Source organism: Triturus cristatus, chromosome 12 (genome assembly GCF_964204655.1).
Source record: "Triturus cristatus chromosome 12, aTriCri1.1, whole genome shotgun sequence".
NCBI lineage: Eukaryota > Metazoa > Chordata > Amphibia > Caudata > Salamandridae > Triturus > Triturus cristatus.
Window position 1 is genome coordinate 39,524,518 of NC_140595.1, and position 21,253 is coordinate 39,545,770.

Sequence of the window (21,253 nt, forward strand, 5' to 3'; positions counted from 1 at the left end):
CGTGCCACACGCTTACAGCAGCAGCAGCGTCTGACTGGCGCTGGGGGGCTGCGGAGTCCCGGAGGCATACTGAGAGAGGGAACGGCCTCATATCGGCATTGGGGCGAAGAAGATGGGCGGCCATGTCACCAGCGGCGCGCGCCTCGCGCGGTGACCAACTTCACGGGTGAGGAGCGAGGCAGCGCTGACAGGGGAAGACTCACCTCCTGCAGGGCATGTAAACGATACGACAGCTGCGGTGAAAGCGAAGCTGTGGGGGAGTCCTGGTGTATTTCGGGGCAAGACTGGGGCGCCTGACCCTAAGATGGCGCCCGACGGGACATCACAGTAGCAGTGCCCGGAGCCCGAAACAAGAGGGAAGGGACAGTCGGCATCAGCGGGGTACGACCTGAGCTCTCCCCTTACTGAACCTGAGTGTGGTGTACATGTATTGACATCTTGTGGACACTTTGTTCTTTACACTGAGAGAGACACAAGTTTGATTGCCACCCAACGTCAGTGTTCATACAACACCCCACGAGTCGACGGAGGGCAGCCCCCTGGCGATCTACTGGAGGGCACTGGGTGACGGAGTGTCCACCGGCCCTGAGTCACGAGGAACCGCGGGGCTGGGTGGTCCCTCTCCTGCGCTCTCCCAACTGATCCCTAGAGGCGACGGACGGTAATCTCCTTGTGGCCCACGGACGGGGGAGGAGTGGCGGAGGGTCCACGGGGCCTGCGGAGGCATACAGCGGAGCTCAGACGCCCCCAGAGGAGACGCGGATCGCAGGCCCGCCTACGAGGTGACCCCCTTGCCTATCGGGGGAAAGAGGGACCCCGAGTAATCGGTAGCAGTGCCCGAGACGCTGACACACCCGGATCGCAGCGATGGGGAAACCCCGGGGGACCCAACAGACGACGGTTCCCGAGACGGCCCCTGAGAAGATGCCCAAGACCCGGACATGGGTGGGCGCGGTGGAGACACAGCCCGATGCCTCGGTCTCCGTCAAGTTGGACCAGGTTCTGGCCGCTATTGAGCATTCTAGAGTCTCGATGGAGGAGCGGCTCGGGACACTAGCGACGGACATCAGCCTTATCCGCGACGACCATCGGAAACTGGTGTATAGAGTGAAAGACGGAGAGAAGAAGATAGAGGGCATACAGCCGACGATTGATAAACACCAGCAGACTCTCCAGGAGGTGCTGCACCGCCTGACAATCATGGAGGAACGTGCGGACGATTTAGAAGGACGCTCAAGGCGCTGCAACATTCGCGTACTGGGGTTACCCGAAGGAATTGAAGGCACGGACCCCCTGCAATACTTGGAGACATGGGTGAAATCCTTCACTCCGGAGGGGGATCGCTCCGCCTTCTTCTCTATGGAGAGAGCCCACAGGGTCCCGGCCCGCAGGCCGCCCCCAGGAACACCCCCAAGACCGATGCTGGCAAAGTTCCTTCACTTTCGAGACAGGGATGCAGTACTACGCGCAGCGCGAGTGGCGGGCACCCTGCGGGTCGACAACCAGCGTGTCATGGTGTTCCCAGATTACGCGAGAGCAGTTCAACAACAACGGGCTTCCTTCATGAGTGTGAAACGCCGGCTGCGCGAGAACAATATCCAATACTCCCTGCTCTTCCCAGCTCGCCTCAGGGTGGTCCACGCCGACTCCACTGTTTTTTTCACCAATGCCACGGAAGCACAAGATTGGGCAGACTTACATTGCACTCGGCAGTCCAGAGCAGAGATCGCAAGAGACCCACACCCTAAGCACTCACAGTCTGGGAGGCGATCACAGCGGCGCTCACGAGGTGGAGTGGGTGGCAGAGCCCGTACACGCACCCAGGACTCTCCCGATCTAGAGCAAATTGTGAAAGAGCGACGGGAGGCTCTACAAGCAGTGATTGATTTGCAAGCGTCTCCCCTCCCGAACGACATAGACCAGCCACCACATATCTTTACCTCGGAGGGGGAGAATGACAGTGATGGAACAGTATCGGGGGAAGACTCTGCGACACCCCCCATGGTCACTCCACAGACCGCAGACCTTATTCTGGACGAACAATCTGGCTCTCGAGCGAAATGAGAAGGGACTCCTGAACCTAACGTGAAGCTAAGTACGCTTTCCCCCACTCATCGAACATAGGCATCAGTCTCATTACTCGCTAAAGCAGGAGCAACGTCCATTTATCCTGCTAATGGCCCGACCCGTGTCTGGCCCAGTACGCATGCACCACCGCCCCCTCCTTATATTGTTGTAACCCCCTTAATAGGGTGAACAGGTTTGGACGCATCGTTTCGGCGATGGGCCCTAGGCATTGGGAATGTTCCCCGACCCCGATTGTTCAGTTGCTTATCCCAGTTCCACACTTCCCCAACCCCCCGCATGGAAGGACACGAATCCAGACATCCACTACTCATGGCTACACAGCGTCGGAGGCTATAGGCGCCCTCGGTCAGATAGTTCGACCGCGCCTCACGCATCTCACTAGGCGCAGCCACACGCATGGCGAGCAGATACACAGCCATAATACCTCATACAACCCACACTGATGTTACCATCCTCACCCTAAATGTTAGGGGGCTCCACACTCCGCGCAAACGATATGCGGTGTACTCCTATGCAAAGCGTCACAACACCCCGATAGTTTTTCTACAAGAGACACATCTCAATGCGAAAGAGGTCGGGAAACTACAATCAAAATGGAGGGGTCTCCTATGCGCCACTACTTATTCTGCGTATGCACGAGGGGCGCTGATCTGGATACGACCGGGAACTCCCTTTCAAGAGCTCCGGAGGGTGGTAGACAAAGACGGCAGATATACACTGCTGGAGGGTCTGTTCGACGGGCAGGTTGTGCTTCTCGGTAGCATTTACGCCCCTAATGTAGAACAAGACAAGTTTTGGGACCATCTCACAGGGGTCCTTGCCCCTTTTGCTTCCATACCCTGGGTCCTGGGAGGAGACTATAACTGCACACTCGACCTGAACCTCGACCGCTCACACCCCCCTCCTTCGCACTCCCCGGCACATAGGCAAACGGACAGATTCAGGGCTTGGATTACACACTGGTCGCTCACCGATGCTTGGCGGCTGCGTCACCCCCTGCTCCGATTGTACTCCTTTCACTCCATCCCACACAACCTGCGCGTTCGTCTGGACCGCTTTCTATGCTCGGCGACTATACTGCCTAAGATTGCCCACACGGACTATTTGGGCAGGGTCATCTCTGATCACGATGCTCACATTCTCCAGTTACACTGGCGGCCCCCACACCCGCCTGTCCCTACTTGGCGCTTGCCGCGGGACTGTCTGTCGGATCAGATCTTCCGACACGAACAGGAGAGCAGCATCCAAGACTACTTCTTATGCAACTCGGGCACAGCATCATCCACGTTAGTGGAATGGGATGCATTTAAGGTGGTGGCCCGAGGAGAGTGCTTGAAGCAAATAACGGGAGTTAAGCGCGTACTAGAACAGGCTCTCACCACGGCGGAGCAACGCTTGGCTGCTCTCACCAAACAGGACCCTACGTCCGAGGGGCAGACGCGGCGTATAGCCGAAGCAAAAACTGCCTATCAAGCTGCAACTGCGGATTTACGGAGGTACAACTTCCGTTCGTACGCTACACGGATGCATAAAGAAAGGGACAAAACGGGCACTCTTTTGGCGTGGCTGGCCAGACAGGACACGGACATCAAACCCATTGCCGAGATATTGGATCCTAGGGGGGAACTGGTGCGTTCTCAGGGAGAGATTCTTGGGGCTTTCCGCGACTACTACGCGGAAATATATAGTGACCCCGCCTCCACCCCACAAATTGTAGTGGATCGATTTCTCGATCCCCTGCCTATCCCAACAATTACGAGGACAGAAAGGGAGACCCTAGACGCCGTAATATCCGCGGCCGATGTGACACGGGCCCTGCAGGCCCTAGCCCGAAATAAGGCCCCGGGACTAGATGGGTTCCCCTTAGAATATTACGCGACATTCTCGACGCACCTAGTCCCTCGATTGGTGGAGATGTTTGCGGCGGCACTGAAAGAGGGAGAACTGCCACATTCCATGCGAGAATCTGTAATCGTGACGTTCTTGAAAACCCATAGGGACCCGCAACAAATGGCCTCCTATCGCCCCATATCGCTGTTGTCCGCCGATTGCAAACTCCTTGGGAAAACTCTTGCAGATAGATACGTGCAAATCATACGCTCCTTGGTCCACCCGGATCAGTGCGGATTTATACCCGGCAGACGCACGTCCCAGAACATACGTCGGGTTTTCCACATACAAGATCAGGTGAGGGGGATATACCCTAGGGCGGCCTGTCTCATCCTAGATCTCGAGAAGGCCTTTGATTCCCTCACATGGCAGTTCCTATTTTCGGTGCTACAACGAGCGGGCATTGGGCCCATCCTGCTAGCCTACACGCGCCTACTGTACACCGGGCTGACCTCGCGGATACGCCTGGGCCGATGCATATCGACGGAGTTCGCGGTCCAGCGGGGCACGCGACAGGGCTGCCCGTTGTCCCCGCTACTGTTTGCTCTAGCGGTTGAGCCTCTCGCCATACGACTGCGGAGGGAGGGGGAGAGTTGGGGCATCCCGGTAGCAGGCACGGTACATAGCGTTTCCTTATACGCTGATGACCTATTGATCTATGTACGGGACATCACGGAAGACCTGACCCCCCTCTGGGAGACTTTGACGGACTTTTCTGTGGCCTCGGGATTGCGGGTGAATTGGGATAAGTCCACGATATACCCGCTGCATCCGGATTTGCCCCCACAGGAGGTTCGGCTAGGTGATCAGCGGGTACCCTGGAGCGCGGAGGCCCCTCGATACCTCGGGGTCCGTCTCTACCACTCCTCCACAGATATGTTCGAGGGTAATCATAACAGGGCATTGGCGGGTATCAGGGCAGCGATCGGATTTTGGAGGAGCCTCCCGTTGGCCCCAATTGGGAGAGTGGCATTGGCCAAAATGATTATGGTTCCACGATTATTGTATTTCTTTACCAATCTGCCGGTAATCCCGCCCAGAGCCTTCTTTCGGGATCTAGACTCCCTCCTCAGCGCACTCATTTGGGGATCCGCCAGACACAGGATAGCCCTGAAAAAATTGCAGTTGCCCACCACACAGGGCGGCTTGGGAGCCCCCTCATTCGAGGCCTACTTCTTGGCAGCACAGCTGCAATGGCTGTCTCACTGGACGGCAGACAGGTACACTGTGGAAACTCACACCATCGCAGGACGGATATCGGTTCCGGAGATCCGTCGCCTGCTCCTCCCTGACACTAAACCAAAGCGCACATACCCTCTACAGGTGTCAGTAGCACGCAGGTGCATGCTGCGGATACACCGCATGTCCCCGGGGGCCCCTTTGTACTCCCCTTTACTCACCTTGGTGGGATGGCCCAAACAGGAACACTACTACACAAATAACACGCTTCGCACGTGGACATTGTGTGGCATGACAGAAGTGGGGTCTTTGTTCGAGGATGGGCAACTAAGACCATTCCGCAGCCTTACGGAAGAATACGATCTTCCCCCGGGGCAATTCCTGCTTCACCGTCAACTCCTAGATAGCTACCGACCATATCAGGACCTAATCAAGGGGGAACCACGCACACACCCAGTTCTCCACACGATCCTACACATGGGAGCAGGACGCCATCTAACTACATGGCTTTATAAAGCCATACGGGAACTGACTAATAAACCACTGGAGACCCTGAGAGCCACCTGGGAGGCAGAAATCGGGCGTGTGCTCCATGAGAGTGAGTGGGAGAGGGCTTTGAAGTACCCTAAGAAGGTCTCGAGGAACGCACGCTTTAGGAATATCCAATATTACATTTTGCACAGGGCCTACTTAACACCCGCGCGCCTCCAACGATTCTACCCCGACACTCAATTCTTATGCCCCAGATGCCACGAACAGAATGCAGATTTCCGACATATGTTTTGGAACTGTTCCATTATAAAAATTTTCTGGCACCACATTCACACTACTTTGGGTACCCTCACGGGGCTGACCTGCATGAACACATGGGAGGCCAGTGCCATAGGCGTCTTTCACGCAAGTAAACAGCACAGGGTGCAGACCCGGTTTCTATCCCTTGCGGTGCTTTTAGCCAAACGCAGCATCGCCATGCACACACTTTTGACCATGACACCTTAACCTGTGAACTGTATTCAGTGTGCTCTTCTGAAGTCATGACTCTCTAACCCTTAGCCATGATGAACCTCACACATTGACACCTGACGCTTCCCATATTAGAAACCCACACCTTACCCGCCGAGCCTAGCACCAGATGAACCCTGTTACCCACCTACGTGAATCCAATTATGAATATCTGCAATCGAGACTCTTGCATCTCCATGGCTCGCTCTATACTGAAGTGCATCTATACGTTTACTACAGCATGATTGTCACAACCTGTTGAACTTCACGCATGACCCCAGTCCCCTCCGCACAGGCACACTATAAACCTATTTGCTACCAATCTTGCCGAGCAGAAATTGGATCCCATAACTCAACCAACCCAAACTGCTTTGAGACCTCATCATAGGTCGAAAGTGCTATACAAATGCTATAATACAGTGAAATGTAAGACAAAATGTACCCGCGCTTTGTATACGCCTCTGAATTCTTGCTACTCTGTATCCCTAAGTTCAGAAATGTATGGGAATATTTCAGCTAAGCAGGTGAGAGCATGATTAGGTGTGTATACCAGTTAAAAGTAGGATGGAAGTAATACTGCTTGAAAAGGCAAGAGCTATTGCCTATCACTCAACGGTTAGTTAATCCCCCCCTTAGTAGTCCTGCCCACATTAAGCGCAAAAGTAAATGGAACGCCCACTGTGTAATCAGTTAGGCATGAGACGCCACCAGGAAGCTTTACGGGTGTTGAAGGGAGACGCTATCTACTTACACGGTGGCTGCCTTAGGCAACTATGTACTTGCAGTTGGGTTGTTGAGGAAAGAAAAAGAACAAGCATTTTAAGTCACGATGAGCGGATTGGCCGGTTTATGGCAGTTTATTTTAAGAACAGCAGCTCCCTCTCACCCCGCCCGTCCAGCACAAAGAACCGCCTACCTTTGCACAACATAGCTAACAGCACTGGGTGTGCACTTTTATTTCTTAACCGTTTTAACTCCTTTTATCTGACTTTTAAGACATTTGATTAACTCTACATTATGTATGAACTATATTACTTGCACTAGCACTTTAGTGCGCTGCAGATCAGCCGGGTGGCGTGGCTGCTATCGCTTACCTCTGAGTTGCCTTCTGTTTTCAATGTGCATACCGACTTACTAGCTCAACTTTAGACAAGTTGGTTGACTGGTTATTATCCCAACCCGCTTTAAATAAAATAGCTACTTTACTTTGGCCAGTACATTGACCGAACAGTCCAGCTGTACACAACTTGTTTGCATTAATGGTTTTGTGCAGTGAAATTTCCGAAATAAACATTGCTTTCAGCCATGTACAATCTGTATATTGCCTCGAGCAACAGTTAGAACTTGCTGCACTGCAATAAGATGCAGGACATTTTGTGAGAGACCTTTTTGCATGGCAGTTATGTTTATTAAACATTATTGCCCATTGCAGAGTATGTTCACTGCTGTTAATTGCCCACCCTGTAATTCTGGACCTGCAATAAGGTCCTAAAATGAGAAGAGTAATTAAGATCTGTTAACATCCAAAAGCAAGTGGAAGATGAGGCTATTGCCATCCGTCCCTCTATTCTCGTCCAATACAGGCAAATAAACACACCCACTGTCTCTGCCCGCTTCATGCCCATGGCCCTAGTAGGCACCCAAATAACCATGGTCAATGTCCTGTTCTAATTGATTGACCGAATCACAGCATTCCATCCCGGGTACCCATATTCCTTATATTGACAATTAGGAGTTACTGTGATCTGAATAAAAGGGTGTCATGCGCTGAGCCCATAATGTCTTCTCGGCTTAATGCAACGAATGTCCCGGTAGACGTACATTCCAGAACGGATTGCCCAACAGGTTTTTAAGAGTGCCGGCAAAGCAATCATCTGCGAGGCACCCTGCATACCGCTCGCTGCTGCAATTAGAAAACTGGCAGTAAGAGCGACCGCTTAATATGGAAATGAGAAGCTTGCGCGCGTGCTGCTCTGGCTCTGCGCGATGCTTGTTGTGAATCCTAACCTGGCGACTTCTCTTGCAGTTCCCCATGGGCCCTGGCCCCGACGGCCCAATGGGAGGAATGGGAGCCATGGAGCCACATCATATGAACGGATCGTTAGGTAAGTATCTACTGCGCATGCCCCCTCCGACTTCGAACCTCTATTATTTTTCATGTTGCCCTAACACATCAGACTTGGAGATTTCAGTCCACAATCTGGAACCACAGAATTATGGGAATTTGTTATTGTTAAAGTATTGTACCAAGCCAGTTGTAGAAATTGTTAATTACCTGCAGAAAAACTGCAATTCACTGTGTCATGTGATAAGGTATAAGCACACACCCAAATCATCAATCTCACTAACTTTTAAAAGGAGATTTTTTATTTTTGTTTTATTTCCATTCATAGTGTTTATTTTGGGATTATCGCCCCATAAAATATATGCATGCATGCATACAATAACAAAGACAATAAGCATAAAAAATACATCTTACTCATCCTATCAAGATGTACATTACAAAGTAATCGCCTAGCATGTGCAGAAAGTTCATAGTATCAAACATTTTCATAAGAATAAATGACACTTTTCAGAATAAAACCCATCTTATTGAACATTTGAATCATTTTTAAAGCAATAAAATCAATTTAGAATATGTATAAGCGTAAATGACCATTACTATCAATAAAAACAAAATTGCAGAACATTTATGAATGTTGCACAAATTCAAATAAATGCAACCTTTACTAATAACTTAAATACAAATAAGGTTTGTTACAAGTTTTTGTTTCATACGGAATTCCCCATCCGCTTCCTTGCTAGCTAGACGGCATGACGATACCGGCTTACAAAGCGTACAGTAACCGGATGAGTGTTTATCCGGAGTATTCTAGAGGCCGCTGGATAATGCCCCACGCCGAGGTTTAAGAGAGTGGTCTGATTCAAATCCTTCTTGCTCCGATATGCAACGGGCCGAAGAACGGCAGGTTCTCGATAACTTCTTTGGAATCCCTACAAGATGACCCCTGCCTTCTACCACCACAGCACCAACCCTATTTCAGTACTTACGGGTAAAATGTGACGCTTGCGTCTCATGGCCCTTTACGGCTGCTGAATGTTGGACACTGCCCTTTGCAAGTGAGAGTCATCATTCGAGGCGCCCGTCCTGGGTGCGTTCTCCATGCTGAATGCTGGTTTAGTAGATGCACTTTCCATAAAGTTAAATCCGCGGAGGGATTCATGTCTTTTTTTCATGAACTCTGCATATTGTTTTGTGTTTTAGTATTAACTGTTCAAAGCAGGGGTACATGAAAAGGTAACAAGCATCAGTATGAAGTACAAGACTTTTTCTCCTTGTGTGTAGGAGCCATTGTTTCGGTCATTTTCCAGGGACTGTCATGCAGGGCGGGGTTTAGGATGGTACAACTGGTACAGTGTCACCGGGCACTGAGCTGAGGGGCGCTGTGTTTAGAAATAACTTATGGGTTTAAAAGCACCTGCTGCCAAGTTAGTTTGTAGATTTATATAGCACAGCTTATCACCCGTGAGGGTGTCCAGGCGCTGTCCGTAGGCACCAGGAGATTAGGTGATTTGCCCAGAATCACAGGATTTTGCACCGATGTGGAGACTCGAACCCAGATCCCCAGCTCCCGAGTCGGCAGCTCTGGCCCCTGCGCCTCATCCTCTCCCAACTTCCTTGTGTGTCCACAAAGTTTTAGGCAACAATAAAAATCTCAAGATAACTTTGGTGATTAATGTTCCTACTGGAGAGAGATCAGTTGTCTAGTGGCAGTTTTGATTCATCATAAAGTAGATTAATGTACCTGCTGCAAAGAATCTGTACAATGCAGTTTGCAGAATTGTTATTTATGTGGATAGCGGAGTGGGTTACTGCTTTTGTCACAGAGATTCTTTTGTTATTTGCAGTTCATAAGTTGCAATCCTAACATAGCACAGTCACCTATGAACTGGCCTCAAAGAGCTGCAGGCACTTTGCATGGTACAGGTTAGAAGGTTCTGTTTTTTCAGAGTCTTTCATTATCCTGATGTTGTTAAAAGGGGCTTGTTTGGGTAGAAATACATTCCTATTCGTAAAGTCAACCCTAACTACTGTGGTACGTTTTAAATCCGGAGTTTATGATTCTCCAGTCCAAACACTCTTAATATATACGGTCTAGTAGTACAGAGGACATGCGATTCCAACACCTTGTAATCCTCTTTGTCTTATGTAACATTTCCTATAAACTGATTTACACACGCATGGTTATTTATCTCTATATAATGTGTGTGCGATGTAAAGTGCTCTGACACCCTACACTGGTATGAGTAGCTATAAACATAAAACAAATGAAATGCATGTGAGAGAGGGGCTATGGAGAGATGAGGGGCACTGTTGGAGGGTGGTAGTGTGGGAATCCGAGGAGAAGGAGGTCATTGGGGGCCCCAAAAAAAGATTATTGCTCCTGATGTCATGATCTCGGAAAGTATGCATGAGAACTGCCACCTTCGGTTGATGGGGGCATCTTCTGTGGTCGAGGAGAGCTTCACCAGCTCTAAATGGGACGGAGAAACTGCAAGTTTAGTGGGTGGAATAACCACTGATTTACATCAGTTCTCCCTCCTACCAAACTCCAAATAATTCCCAGAGCATTTAATGTAACCAATAAAACTATTTTTAAGGGGTCTCAGTTTTGCAGCAAGTACAGGGAGACTGTGTGATTCCATGAGGTAAAAGCAATATGCATCATAATCGTGCCAGGCCTCCAAATGAATAATATAATCATTTTTTAGAGTAATTTCTTGTAATTCGGCGCCACCTTGTGCTTCTCTTGGAAATTCCAGCCCTGTGTACATTAAACTTAATTTCAGTTTGTTATACGGTAAACAAACAAAAAAAAGTTATTGAAAACCACGAGAACAACCACAGTGGGCACTTTAAAAAATCCAGGATGCGTGGCTACTGTGGCAAAACAAGGTGGTAAATTGTTGCTCATTTGCAAAAACCCAAGCATCAGCACCGTAAACAACTAGGGGAGAGGACCTAACGGCTAGGGCGGTCGACCTCCAATCTGCAGAACCAGGTTCGAGTCTCGGCAATGACGCTGAACATCCTGTGATTCTGGACAAATCACTTAATCTCCCCGTGCCTAAAAAAATGAATGTGTCCTCATGTAATGCAACTGGTGCTATGTAAAGCGCTCTGATACCCGATTCGGGTTAAGTTTGCGCTATATAAAACTAACCAGATATTATGGGTGCATTTTTTGTGTGCCTCAGGATATATGTCTGCATGGGGTGGAAAGCGGCCTCCTCGGACAATGCTTTGAGTTGCAGGGGGGTGCCCTGTACTGAAGGGTCCCTCTACAAGGGTATCGTGGTGGGCATACTTTTGGGCCACGTTCTCCAAGCCCTTTCACTGCATGTGCATTAAAAAAGTGATGAAGTTTGCCTGCTGAGCCACAAGGCAGTTTTGCCTGCAGATGTGTTATTTATTTATGCGGATATTCCACCGCATCTACAATTTTCTGTCAGAGCCCGCATTCTCCTACCTACACCCACCCCACCCCCGGTTACTGGTGGGCGTTCCCAAGAAAGTGCCAAGAAAAAGAAATGCAAAAGAGATGGACACATGTGGGCAGCGCTTCTATACAGCGTAGTCATCCCTTAGTGTCTCACCCAAATGGTTCCAAATTATGAGATAATGACTTAAAGCCAATGAGTGCTCCATAGGCAAAATGCTATTTCCCTGGATTGCAAATTGGAAGTAAAACAAGAGCCGTTACTCTTTAGTAGTGAAATGCTTGCTTGTTAGAGCACTCGTGTTGCCACAACAGTGCTTAGCTTTGGGAATGCTTGTTGTAATAGTAACAAGTACGTACGGTATCGTGGATGTCGCTCCTTCTCCTACCTCGCTGTCAAGTCTAGGAACAACCTTCCCATCCACCTCCGAACCTCTTCCTCTCGCACAGAATTCAGAAAGGGACTCAAGACTTGGCTATTCGACTGACCACAGCAGGGTTTCCAGTGCCTCACGGGTGATTAGCTGCACTATACAAATGCTGATTGATTTCATTTGATTTACATACTCACTGAAAAAGAGCTTCGACACCTCGTCAGGGGTAGTAAGCGCTTTATGAATGCAATTACAATGACCTGTTTGACACAAGTGTCTGCTGTGCACGTGTGGCATAAGCAAGTAGTGTATACATGAAACAAGCGCATACTTTCTTTTCCAGCTTGTGTGACACAAATGTTTACTGTACATAGACCACAAAATCGGACTAACCTGAAACCTAGAAAGTTCTTCCGATGTGCCCCGTTTTGAACCAAGCTAGCTTTGTTGTTTAAGCGCCAGCTGCTGAGATCTGTGTGTAACAAGGGTGACGTGGCCCACTCTGGATAACATCCTTTGCAGCTTAATAAATGAAATACCATTCAATCGATTAACATTAATACCTGTTCATTGCAGCACCAAAAAAATGAAAAAGCACCTGCCATGCAGAGAAAATTAGGTATTATTTTAATTATTATTATATTTGCGTCACATATATGCCAACCATAAGAGAGCTGTGGCAACTTTCCACGGCAAACCCTTGCTGCCGCCCGAGGCCATGATTAGCGTCATTACTTAATTGCATATCATGGAAACAAAGGTATACGCCAGTTGCAAAATGTAGAAAAACATATTGATACAGCGCCCACTACTCCAAGGAACTCTTACAGCGCTTAAAAAAACGAGACGTTAATATTCAGTTCAATGTCCTTAATTTATCACCTACGAAACAAATGAAAGAATGGTTTAAATGGGCCAGAACATGACCCACGCACATTTCTGGAAGTGCACGCCTGTCCATTACGACCACACTTTCCTTCCTCAAATGTATTGTTTTTAGGTCTCGCCTGACGAAAGCAGCGCATGTGTTGCGCTCGCCATGCGAGTGCCTTTTGCAATCAATTCTCCCGAGGGCTTACATGCACGCGTCTGCATGGACAAAAATGGCTGCTCTCGCCATTTGTCCAAAGCAAACAGCATGCGTGTGTCCATAGGGACTGTGGACAGTTCGACGTCATCTTGCGCAGCTTTTGTTGTCATAGCAACAAAAATGCCGCTTCACGTATGCAGCTTGCCGCATATGGGTGTACAAAATATGCGTGCTCATGGCGGCGTGCTTTCGATTTCCCTCCCTCCCCCCTTCTTCCATTGTGTGCGTGCTATTGCTTTGCGGCTTGCCGCGTATGTGTGGTCAAAATGTGCACGCGCTCACGCATGGTGGCGTGAAATAGAAGTGAAGCAAGGGGGTCTGTGGGGCCGGGTTCGTGCTGGAGCATGGTTGGGGATTAGAGGTCTTGTTTTCATTTCTTGTTGCTGTAGTCTGCTTTTTATGTTTATGACATCGCCACTTTGGAAATGTCACAATCTGAGGCGGAGTTAAGTCACGTCATGCCGAGTTTTTATTTTTTATTTGGACAAGGGGTTGTATTTTCTACCATTGGCTGTCAACCTGGTCTTTTCATGGCACTGTAGAAGCAGCCCCGTCCCCGCGCCTCACCGGCTTTCCAGGGGTAGCAAAGATGGCGGGTGCCGGGGCCGAGGACAAGGAACTAGAAGACTTGCTTGACCGTAAGATCTCGAAATGGTATGGGGGTGAATGTGGGGTCGACAGCAGCGCCGTAGCACTCACCGCACAGGTGTCATGGGCCCCTGCTAGAAATCATTTTGATGTACCCTTTCCATCCTGCAAAGTCACCCCTTGTGGGTGGCGATATAGACTGCCAATCGGGAATGTCAAAAATCGTGCGACACTAGGGCTTTACTGTTCCCGCGAACTTCCAGACCCTTTCTGTAGTATACAACTGACTATACTTACCTTGGCAGATATTCACCTCTTTAACTTTACGGGCAAAAAAACACTGATGGAATCTTCAACAAACTCTAGAACAATGTCTGCGATGTAGTCCCTTTTTACATTTCAGGTTTACTTCATCTTCCATTCCCTATGAGTATTTGATTTTTTTGAGATGTTAGTGCAATATATTTCTCATGCTTCTATTGACTCCTGCCAACTGAGTCGCCTCTGGATGGCTTAGTGAGTTGAGGATTTGGGGGGTGATATCCATGGCATGGGACACAAAGTTAAGGTAGCAGGTGTACCAGTTGTAATTACCATTTAATGTTAAAGTTTGTGAAGCGGGTAAATAATGACGCTCCAAAGGAAAATAAAATGCTGTGTTTAAAGGTGTGGGAAGAGAGAAAGAGGGCATGGTGAAGGGAAAGGCAATGACGTTAAAGTTATACAGATGGAAGATTTTAGAAAGATACCTGGAGTAAACAAGCATTGGCATAACCAATAGGTCTCGCCTTTGGGACCTTATAAGTGTTTAGCCATGCAACACTTGATGTTGTTGCACCATGGATATTGTGCTGGATAACTAAACACTTATAAGGCGAGACCTATAGGCTAACCCAATGCTTGTTTAGCTAGTTTTTGAGACAACATCTGAACAAACTTATTAACTAGGTAACACATTTGAAAATCTTGGAGCGCCATCTGGTGTTTATGGGAAGTAATACACGCTAAAATAAATGTGATTGGGCAGGAGTTATTTGTAAGTGCCTGGGCGGGATTTGATTTTGAACCCCTAGTCTCCTGCTTTAAGATCGCAGTTTGAAAACGAAACCACATATTGTACTTTAAAAGTGAGTGTATTTAAGAATCAAAGAGCTGCCATGATACATTCTCATGACGCTGCCCCTCTAGCAAGGACACTTGCCTGTTGTCTGTATTTGAACAGGGAGACCTCTTACATAAAGTGTATTGCTGGCAGGGGTGGATTAGCTTGTTGAGAAATTGTGAGCCAGTCCAGCAGACTGAAGGGACGGGGAAGAGTCAGTCACATAGCTGCACCAGTCTTGTGCCTAAATCTCCCCATGCCCATAAGATTTTATTTCGATGTGCTAGCGGGCCGAGCTAGGTCTGGTCGAGAATCCGCTACAGTGCGGTTTAATCCAAATTACTTAAAATGAATTCTTGATTTTTCTTTGTCGTTGTAGGTTCAGGAGACATGGATGGTTTGCCAAAGGTAAGCTCATGCAAAATAGCATCATTAAATGTGGTTTCTGTGGTTGGAAGATATTACAGTATGTTGTACAGTGATAGCCAAGGAGTGTGTGACATACATCACAAGAAGTTCTTATATTATGTGGAAAAAAGAACAAGGCTAGGGTCCAATATCTGCACACGATAGAGCTTGAAGTACCGCGCCTCTCCTCTGTGTGCTATGAGTAAGCAAACTTAACCTATAGATCAGCTGCCATCTTCTTGGACGGGGGATGGCTAAGCAGCAAGAAAACACAACCCATCCAGGCCTAAGTAGCACATACCCCTTTTTGGATTGGCTTTCTTATCACTTATAAAAATTAAGAATGCCTAAACAGCAATTTGCCTTATTTAGAGAAAGTCGTGAAGGTTTTGCAGTATGAATCTGTCATAGATTCACATGCTGTGCTTATTGTGCCATCTAGTGGTTGGCCTCAGAATGTCATTTGTTCTGAATAAGTTTAAATGTGGGTGTCCACCATCTTTAAATTGTTTATTTTTCTTCACATACCTTCAATTTATCAGACATGTACAATACAGAACAACTGTCTAGGATATTAGCAATTCTTTTTGTTACCCAGTCCATGTTAGTTATTCATCCACTAACATTGTTATCCTCTCAGATTGACATTTGTGAGCATCTTTAATTTTTTTATTTTTTGTAGAACTCTCCAAATAACATGGCAGGGATGAATAACCCACCAGGAACCCCTCGAGACGACGGCGAGATGGGTGGCAATTTCTTAAACCCTTTCCAAAGTGAAAGCGTAAGAGATCTCTTCGTAAAACTATTAAAGTAAAATGTTGACAATATGTTGTGCCACATCCTTAAATGCTAACAGATAGTAGTGTTACTAAGTGGATGGTGTAAAAAGTTGATCTTTCTCCGCACGGCTTAGAGCATAGACAACATTGCTGGCAGTATAATTGGGACGCTGAAATTTTAGCAAGGGCTAATTGGAATTACTGTACATATTGAAAGCAACGTATGGCTTATGGTATTGTGTTTCCGGGGTGGAATTCTCTGTAGTGTACTCTATATTAATCTGTATACCTACCTACTTATTCAGGGTGTGGGGTGTGTTGCAGTCTTGCCAACATCTTCAATAATTTGAGACCAGCAGTGCTGTCAATCACAGATGGCTGGTCTGTGCAAATGAGGCAAACCTTTTCTGTAATTGACTAGGTTTGACATCACATCCTGGGTGTTATTGGCATGCCTGCAGTAGAAACCACTGTGCACATCACATGTGTCTTTGTAAAGTGAGAGAGACCTGAACATCTTCTATAGCAGAATTTGCGGATAAATGCCTGGCTCACCCAATTGGGAATGCAAACGTATCTTGCAAACGTATCTTACATAGCATTTTTACAAAATGCAGCCTTAATCTTGCTGTTTTATAATCTAAATTTCTGATGGCTACATCTACCTATGGATTCCTCAACTTTTGAATATCCCAATGCACCAGCATTCCACTGAAACTTTTCTTTACAGCTCTCCCACGTCGATGAGGACCTCATAATGCCACGGCTCCACACGCGACTCTGCGTGGCGCCATCGGAGCCAAAAGAAGCCCATGTTGGCACGGTGACATCAGTTCCCTTTTTCCCGCACCCTTGATGTGTAACGTTTTTTTTCTAGGCTCTCTGGTTCTTCAGGAGTCTTGCAACATTTTTTCCAGAAAGCAGCAACGTTGTTGCACGGAGAGAATGTCTCCTCCGCGAAAGTCTGGATTTACGCCTTGCAGGGAATGTGAAGGTCAGATGTCGATAATGGATCCACCAGCTTGACCCACGACATGGACGTCTGCTCGTGGGAGAGCTGAGAAAAGAGGACGTCAAAAGTCTCCACCTTGGTCTAAGTCGCCGTTTCCCCACTCTACGCAGTCCTCTAAGAGGAAGCACAAGGAGAAGTGGTGTCAATGGGTCCCTTTGTCATTATTCAAGGGATATCTCTTTCGAGGTCAGTGTCCCGGTTCCGAAGACTCATTAAGACAGAGGTAAGGTGTCCCCGACTCTATCTCTGCAGATCACCCCTGTGTCACAATTGAGTCCAAGAGTACCGACTCAACCTGGGGACCCTGATCCGGAGTCAGTGCCAGATCCAGTCCTTCCACTGGTTCTGCCGTGGCCTATGCCTTCTAGAAAGGAGCAGGAGTATCCGGCATATCCGACTTCGGAGTCCGACCCATCGAGTTTTATCAATGCTATGTATAGCATTTTCAGTAGGATGAGGACTCCATCTGTTGCACCTGCAGGCGCCATGGCTCCCCTTTCCTATTCATTGGGATTTCCGGTGCAGTATGAGCAAGCTCCATTCTTGCCGTTTATGCCAATGGCTCAGGTTAACAGGCTCCGTCCAGCACTGAGAAGGGTGATTCCATCGCCAATAGGCAAGGTTCAGCAAGGGTCTCATGTTAAACTTCCGCCGGCATCAACTGGATCTGTACTGACATTGCACTGCTGCACTCCGGTGCTGCTGACATTTTCTGAACAGATGCTGCCTCCATCGACGCTGGTGATGAAGCATAGATCCTGGAGAGAAGCGCAAAGGCTTCTTGAGGAGGAGCAGTATTTTTATGGATATAATCCGGATGTGGAAGAAGGTAAAATCATTTCTTTGGATCCGCAGTTTGAAGGTCTAAAGGTGGCAAGTGGATACCTCCCCAGAATGTGAATTGTTGTACCCATAAGGCATTCCATCGCCTGGTGTTACATCATATCATTCTGTGATAAGAAAGGCAGTAGAGATGCTGGAATTGCCTTTGACATCTACGGAACTCAAAAGTTATTTGTTAACGGAGTTACGGCAATTTTCAACATCTTCCCGGGGCCTTTGTTGCCTTTTATTGAAGCTGTCACTGAAACAAGGCTTGAAATTTGGCAGAATCCTGTGTCATCGGCAGCTATAATAGGTCCATTGCAAGGAGGTATAAACCTGCTCCAGGGGCCCGTTGTTCTGGTCTACATATGCTACACCTGAATGTTTGGTGGTACAACCTTCCTGTTCTTCGAAGTTAACTCCTGGGTCATTTCCAACCAGTCTTGCAGATAGAGAGCCCAAAGGAATGGAGCAGTCTGCAAAGAAGGTGTTTTCATCTAGTAGGATGACCCTGAAGGCTACCAATGCAATTTGTTTGTTAGGATGATATATCCATACGTTAATGGAATCAGCCAAAGCGGTGATCTCTAAATTACCTGCCGAAGTTCAAGGACATTTTTATGAATTACTGAACGATAGGTCCCTAGGGCAATGAGATCTTCAGTTGCCACAAGGAGACATGCATGGCTGAGAGGGCCTGGTTTCTTGTCATATGTACAATCTACCTTGATGGTTCCCCATTTGATGGTTCAAGGCTGTTTGGCTCCAAGGCGGATTCTGCCTTGGAGAGATTCAAGGACATTAAAGCAACAGCAAGATCCTTGTGCCTGCAGTCGCAGCCTAAAGATTATAGACAATTTCGTAGGTTCCGGGGGTTTGGCCAAACTTTTTCCTTTCAGGGCAGAACCCAATACCAGCAACAACAGCCACCCTCCAATCCCCTTTACAGTAATTATAGGGGAGAGGGGGTTCAGAGGCAGACAATGTGTAGCGGCACATCAACCTTTTTCCTCGTCTTCCAGTGGAAGGATCGTTGGCCTATTTTCTACCTCAATGGAGATCTGTAACAGCATATCTTTGGGATATTGTGGAAAATAGGTACGCCCTACCCTTTCAGGAGTTTCCCCCACCCTTTCCTCCCCAACAAGGATTTTATTCGGAAGAACATCTTCTGCTTCTCCAACTGGAGGTTCAAATCCTACTTCAGATGGGTGCAGTAGAGTAGGTTCCAAAGCAGGAACAGGGATGCTATTCCCTGTATTTACTGATTTCCCAAAAGGACGGTTGCTTGCAGCTGATCCTCGACTTCAGGATTTTTAACTGGTTCCTCAAGCAGGAAAAGGTCAAGATGCAGACCCTTGCGAACGTGCTTCTTGCACTGGAGGAGAAAGACTGGATGGTTTTGATCAATTTGCAGGATAGGTATTTTCACATCCCTTTTGTTTGGGCTTACATCCGCGCCACGCGTCTTCACAAGGGTGATGGCAGTGGTTGCAGCGCACCGCAGAAGGTGGGTAATATCAGTATTCCCTTACCTGGATGATTGGCTAATCAAAGGCAAGACTCCAGAGTTGATGTTGGATCACTTGCAGTTGACAACGCAGTGGTTTTTAACCTGGGCTTTACCACCAACGTACCCAAATCTCACCTAGAGCCCTCTCAGCGCACCCTGTTCATAGGGGCAGTACTGAACACTTCCGTGAATCAAGCCTACCCTCCTCCTCATAGGATTCTGGACATTTAGGCTATGATTCTGATATATCACAGTGGAGCTATAGTTCTGGCCCTGAAGGTCTTACGCCTGCTAGGTCTGATAACCTCCTGCATTTTGTTGGTCAACCATGCACGCTGGCACATGAGGGTCCTCCAGTGGTGCCTCCACAATCAGTGGTTTCAACTCAACGGGGATCTCAGATCAAGATCTCCAGCAAGACTGCAGTGGATATTCACTGGTGGGGTGTGTCCAGCAGTCTCTCTCAAGGAAAGCCGTTTCAACCTCCTCCGGCAGCAACAGTGATAACAGATGCCTCCACTCTGGGGTGGGGAGCTCATCTCGGGGCTCTGGAGATCAAAGGTCTTTGGTCGCCGGAGGAAAGATTGTTGCATAATAATCTGACTCTCAAGGCCTTCCTCCCTTCTCAATCAGTCAGTTCAAGTCTTAACAGACAATAGTACCGCAATGTGATACATAAGTAAGCAGGGAGGAGTAGGGTAGTGTCATCCCTGCAGAGACGCTCTACTATTCTGGTCCTGGGCTCAGGACCACCAGATTTGCATCTTGGCAAATCATTTGGCCAGAGTTCTGAACGTGCATGCAGACAGTCTTAGTCATCATTTTTCAGCCGATCACAAATGGCGTCTTCATCCGGAAGTAATACAACAAACTTTCTGGCTGCGGGGAACTCCTCAGATAGACCTATTTGCCACTCAAGAAAACGCACACTGCCTATTGTTCTGCAGCCTTCAGTAGCCTTTGCAGGAAGCTCTTCGGGACGCGTATAAATTGGACTGGGGCGCTCAGCTGTTTTACGTGTTTCCTCCATACCTTTGATTCCTCAGGTTATGAGGAAGATTCGCCAAGACCGGGCCCATGTCATTTTAATATAGCCCCGGACTGGCACCGACTAGCTTTTTTCCCTCTGACTGTGTCCTCCGCTCCATCTCCCTCACAGGGCAGACCTCCTCTCATAGTTGCAGGGGTAGGTTCTACACCCCCACAAAACTGAGCCTGCACCTATACAACTGGAGATTGAATGGGGAAACCTGAGTTATTTTTCTCTTCCTCCTGATGTGGTGGATGTTATCCTATCAGCCAGGAGACACTCCACCAAGTCGGTTTATGCTGACTGATGTGCGAAGTCTGTAAAGTGATGTGAAGAAAATTTTATTGATCTTTTAAAAGCCCATTTGTCTGACATTTTGAGTTTTGCGTTTTCCTAGCACAGCAAGGTTGTGCAGTTACAACAGTTAAGGGATACTTGTCTGCCCTTTAGGCATTCCTCAGTTGACCTGACCAACCTTCCCTTTTTAAGTCCCCTAGTGTGTTAAGATTTTTTAAGGGACTTACTAACAAATACCCTCTCACTTTCGTTTATTATGCTGCAGTGGGATCTTAATTTGGTTTTGACCTATCTTATGGGGACTCTGTTTGAGACCATACATAGTTGTTCTATAAGGTTACTTACTTTTTTTAAAACAACTTTTCTGGTTGCCATAATGTCTGCTAGACGGGTTAGTGAATTACAGGCATTGTGTGAAACCCCTCCTTCACGACTTTCTTCGCAGATAAATTGGTACTGAGAACCAGGGCTGCTTTCCTGCCAAAGGTGATTACTCCCTTCTACTTGGGCTAGTCTATCACCCTTCCTACTTTCCATCCTCCCCATGTAACCATCTAAAGAGGAAGAAAGGA

At 47.9% G+C, this 21,253-nt stretch overlaps 1 protein-coding gene across 2 annotated transcripts in view; it reads left to right on the plus strand.

Moving 5' to 3' along the window:
* The window catches only part of SSBP4 (single stranded DNA binding protein 4), a 469,492-nt gene that overhangs the window by 442,590 nt on the left and 5,649 nt on the right, over nucleotides 1-21,253 (plus strand). For both annotated transcript variants that reach the window (XM_085639982.1, XM_085639983.1), the window contains 3 exons: nucleotides 8,186-8,264; nucleotides 15,194-15,222; nucleotides 15,905-16,006. In XM_085639982.1, the coding sequence (XP_085496108.1) occupies nucleotides 8,186-8,264; nucleotides 15,194-15,222; nucleotides 15,905-16,006 (210 nt within the window). The remainder of the gene's footprint in view (nucleotides 1-8,185; nucleotides 8,265-15,193; nucleotides 15,223-15,904; nucleotides 16,007-21,253) is intronic.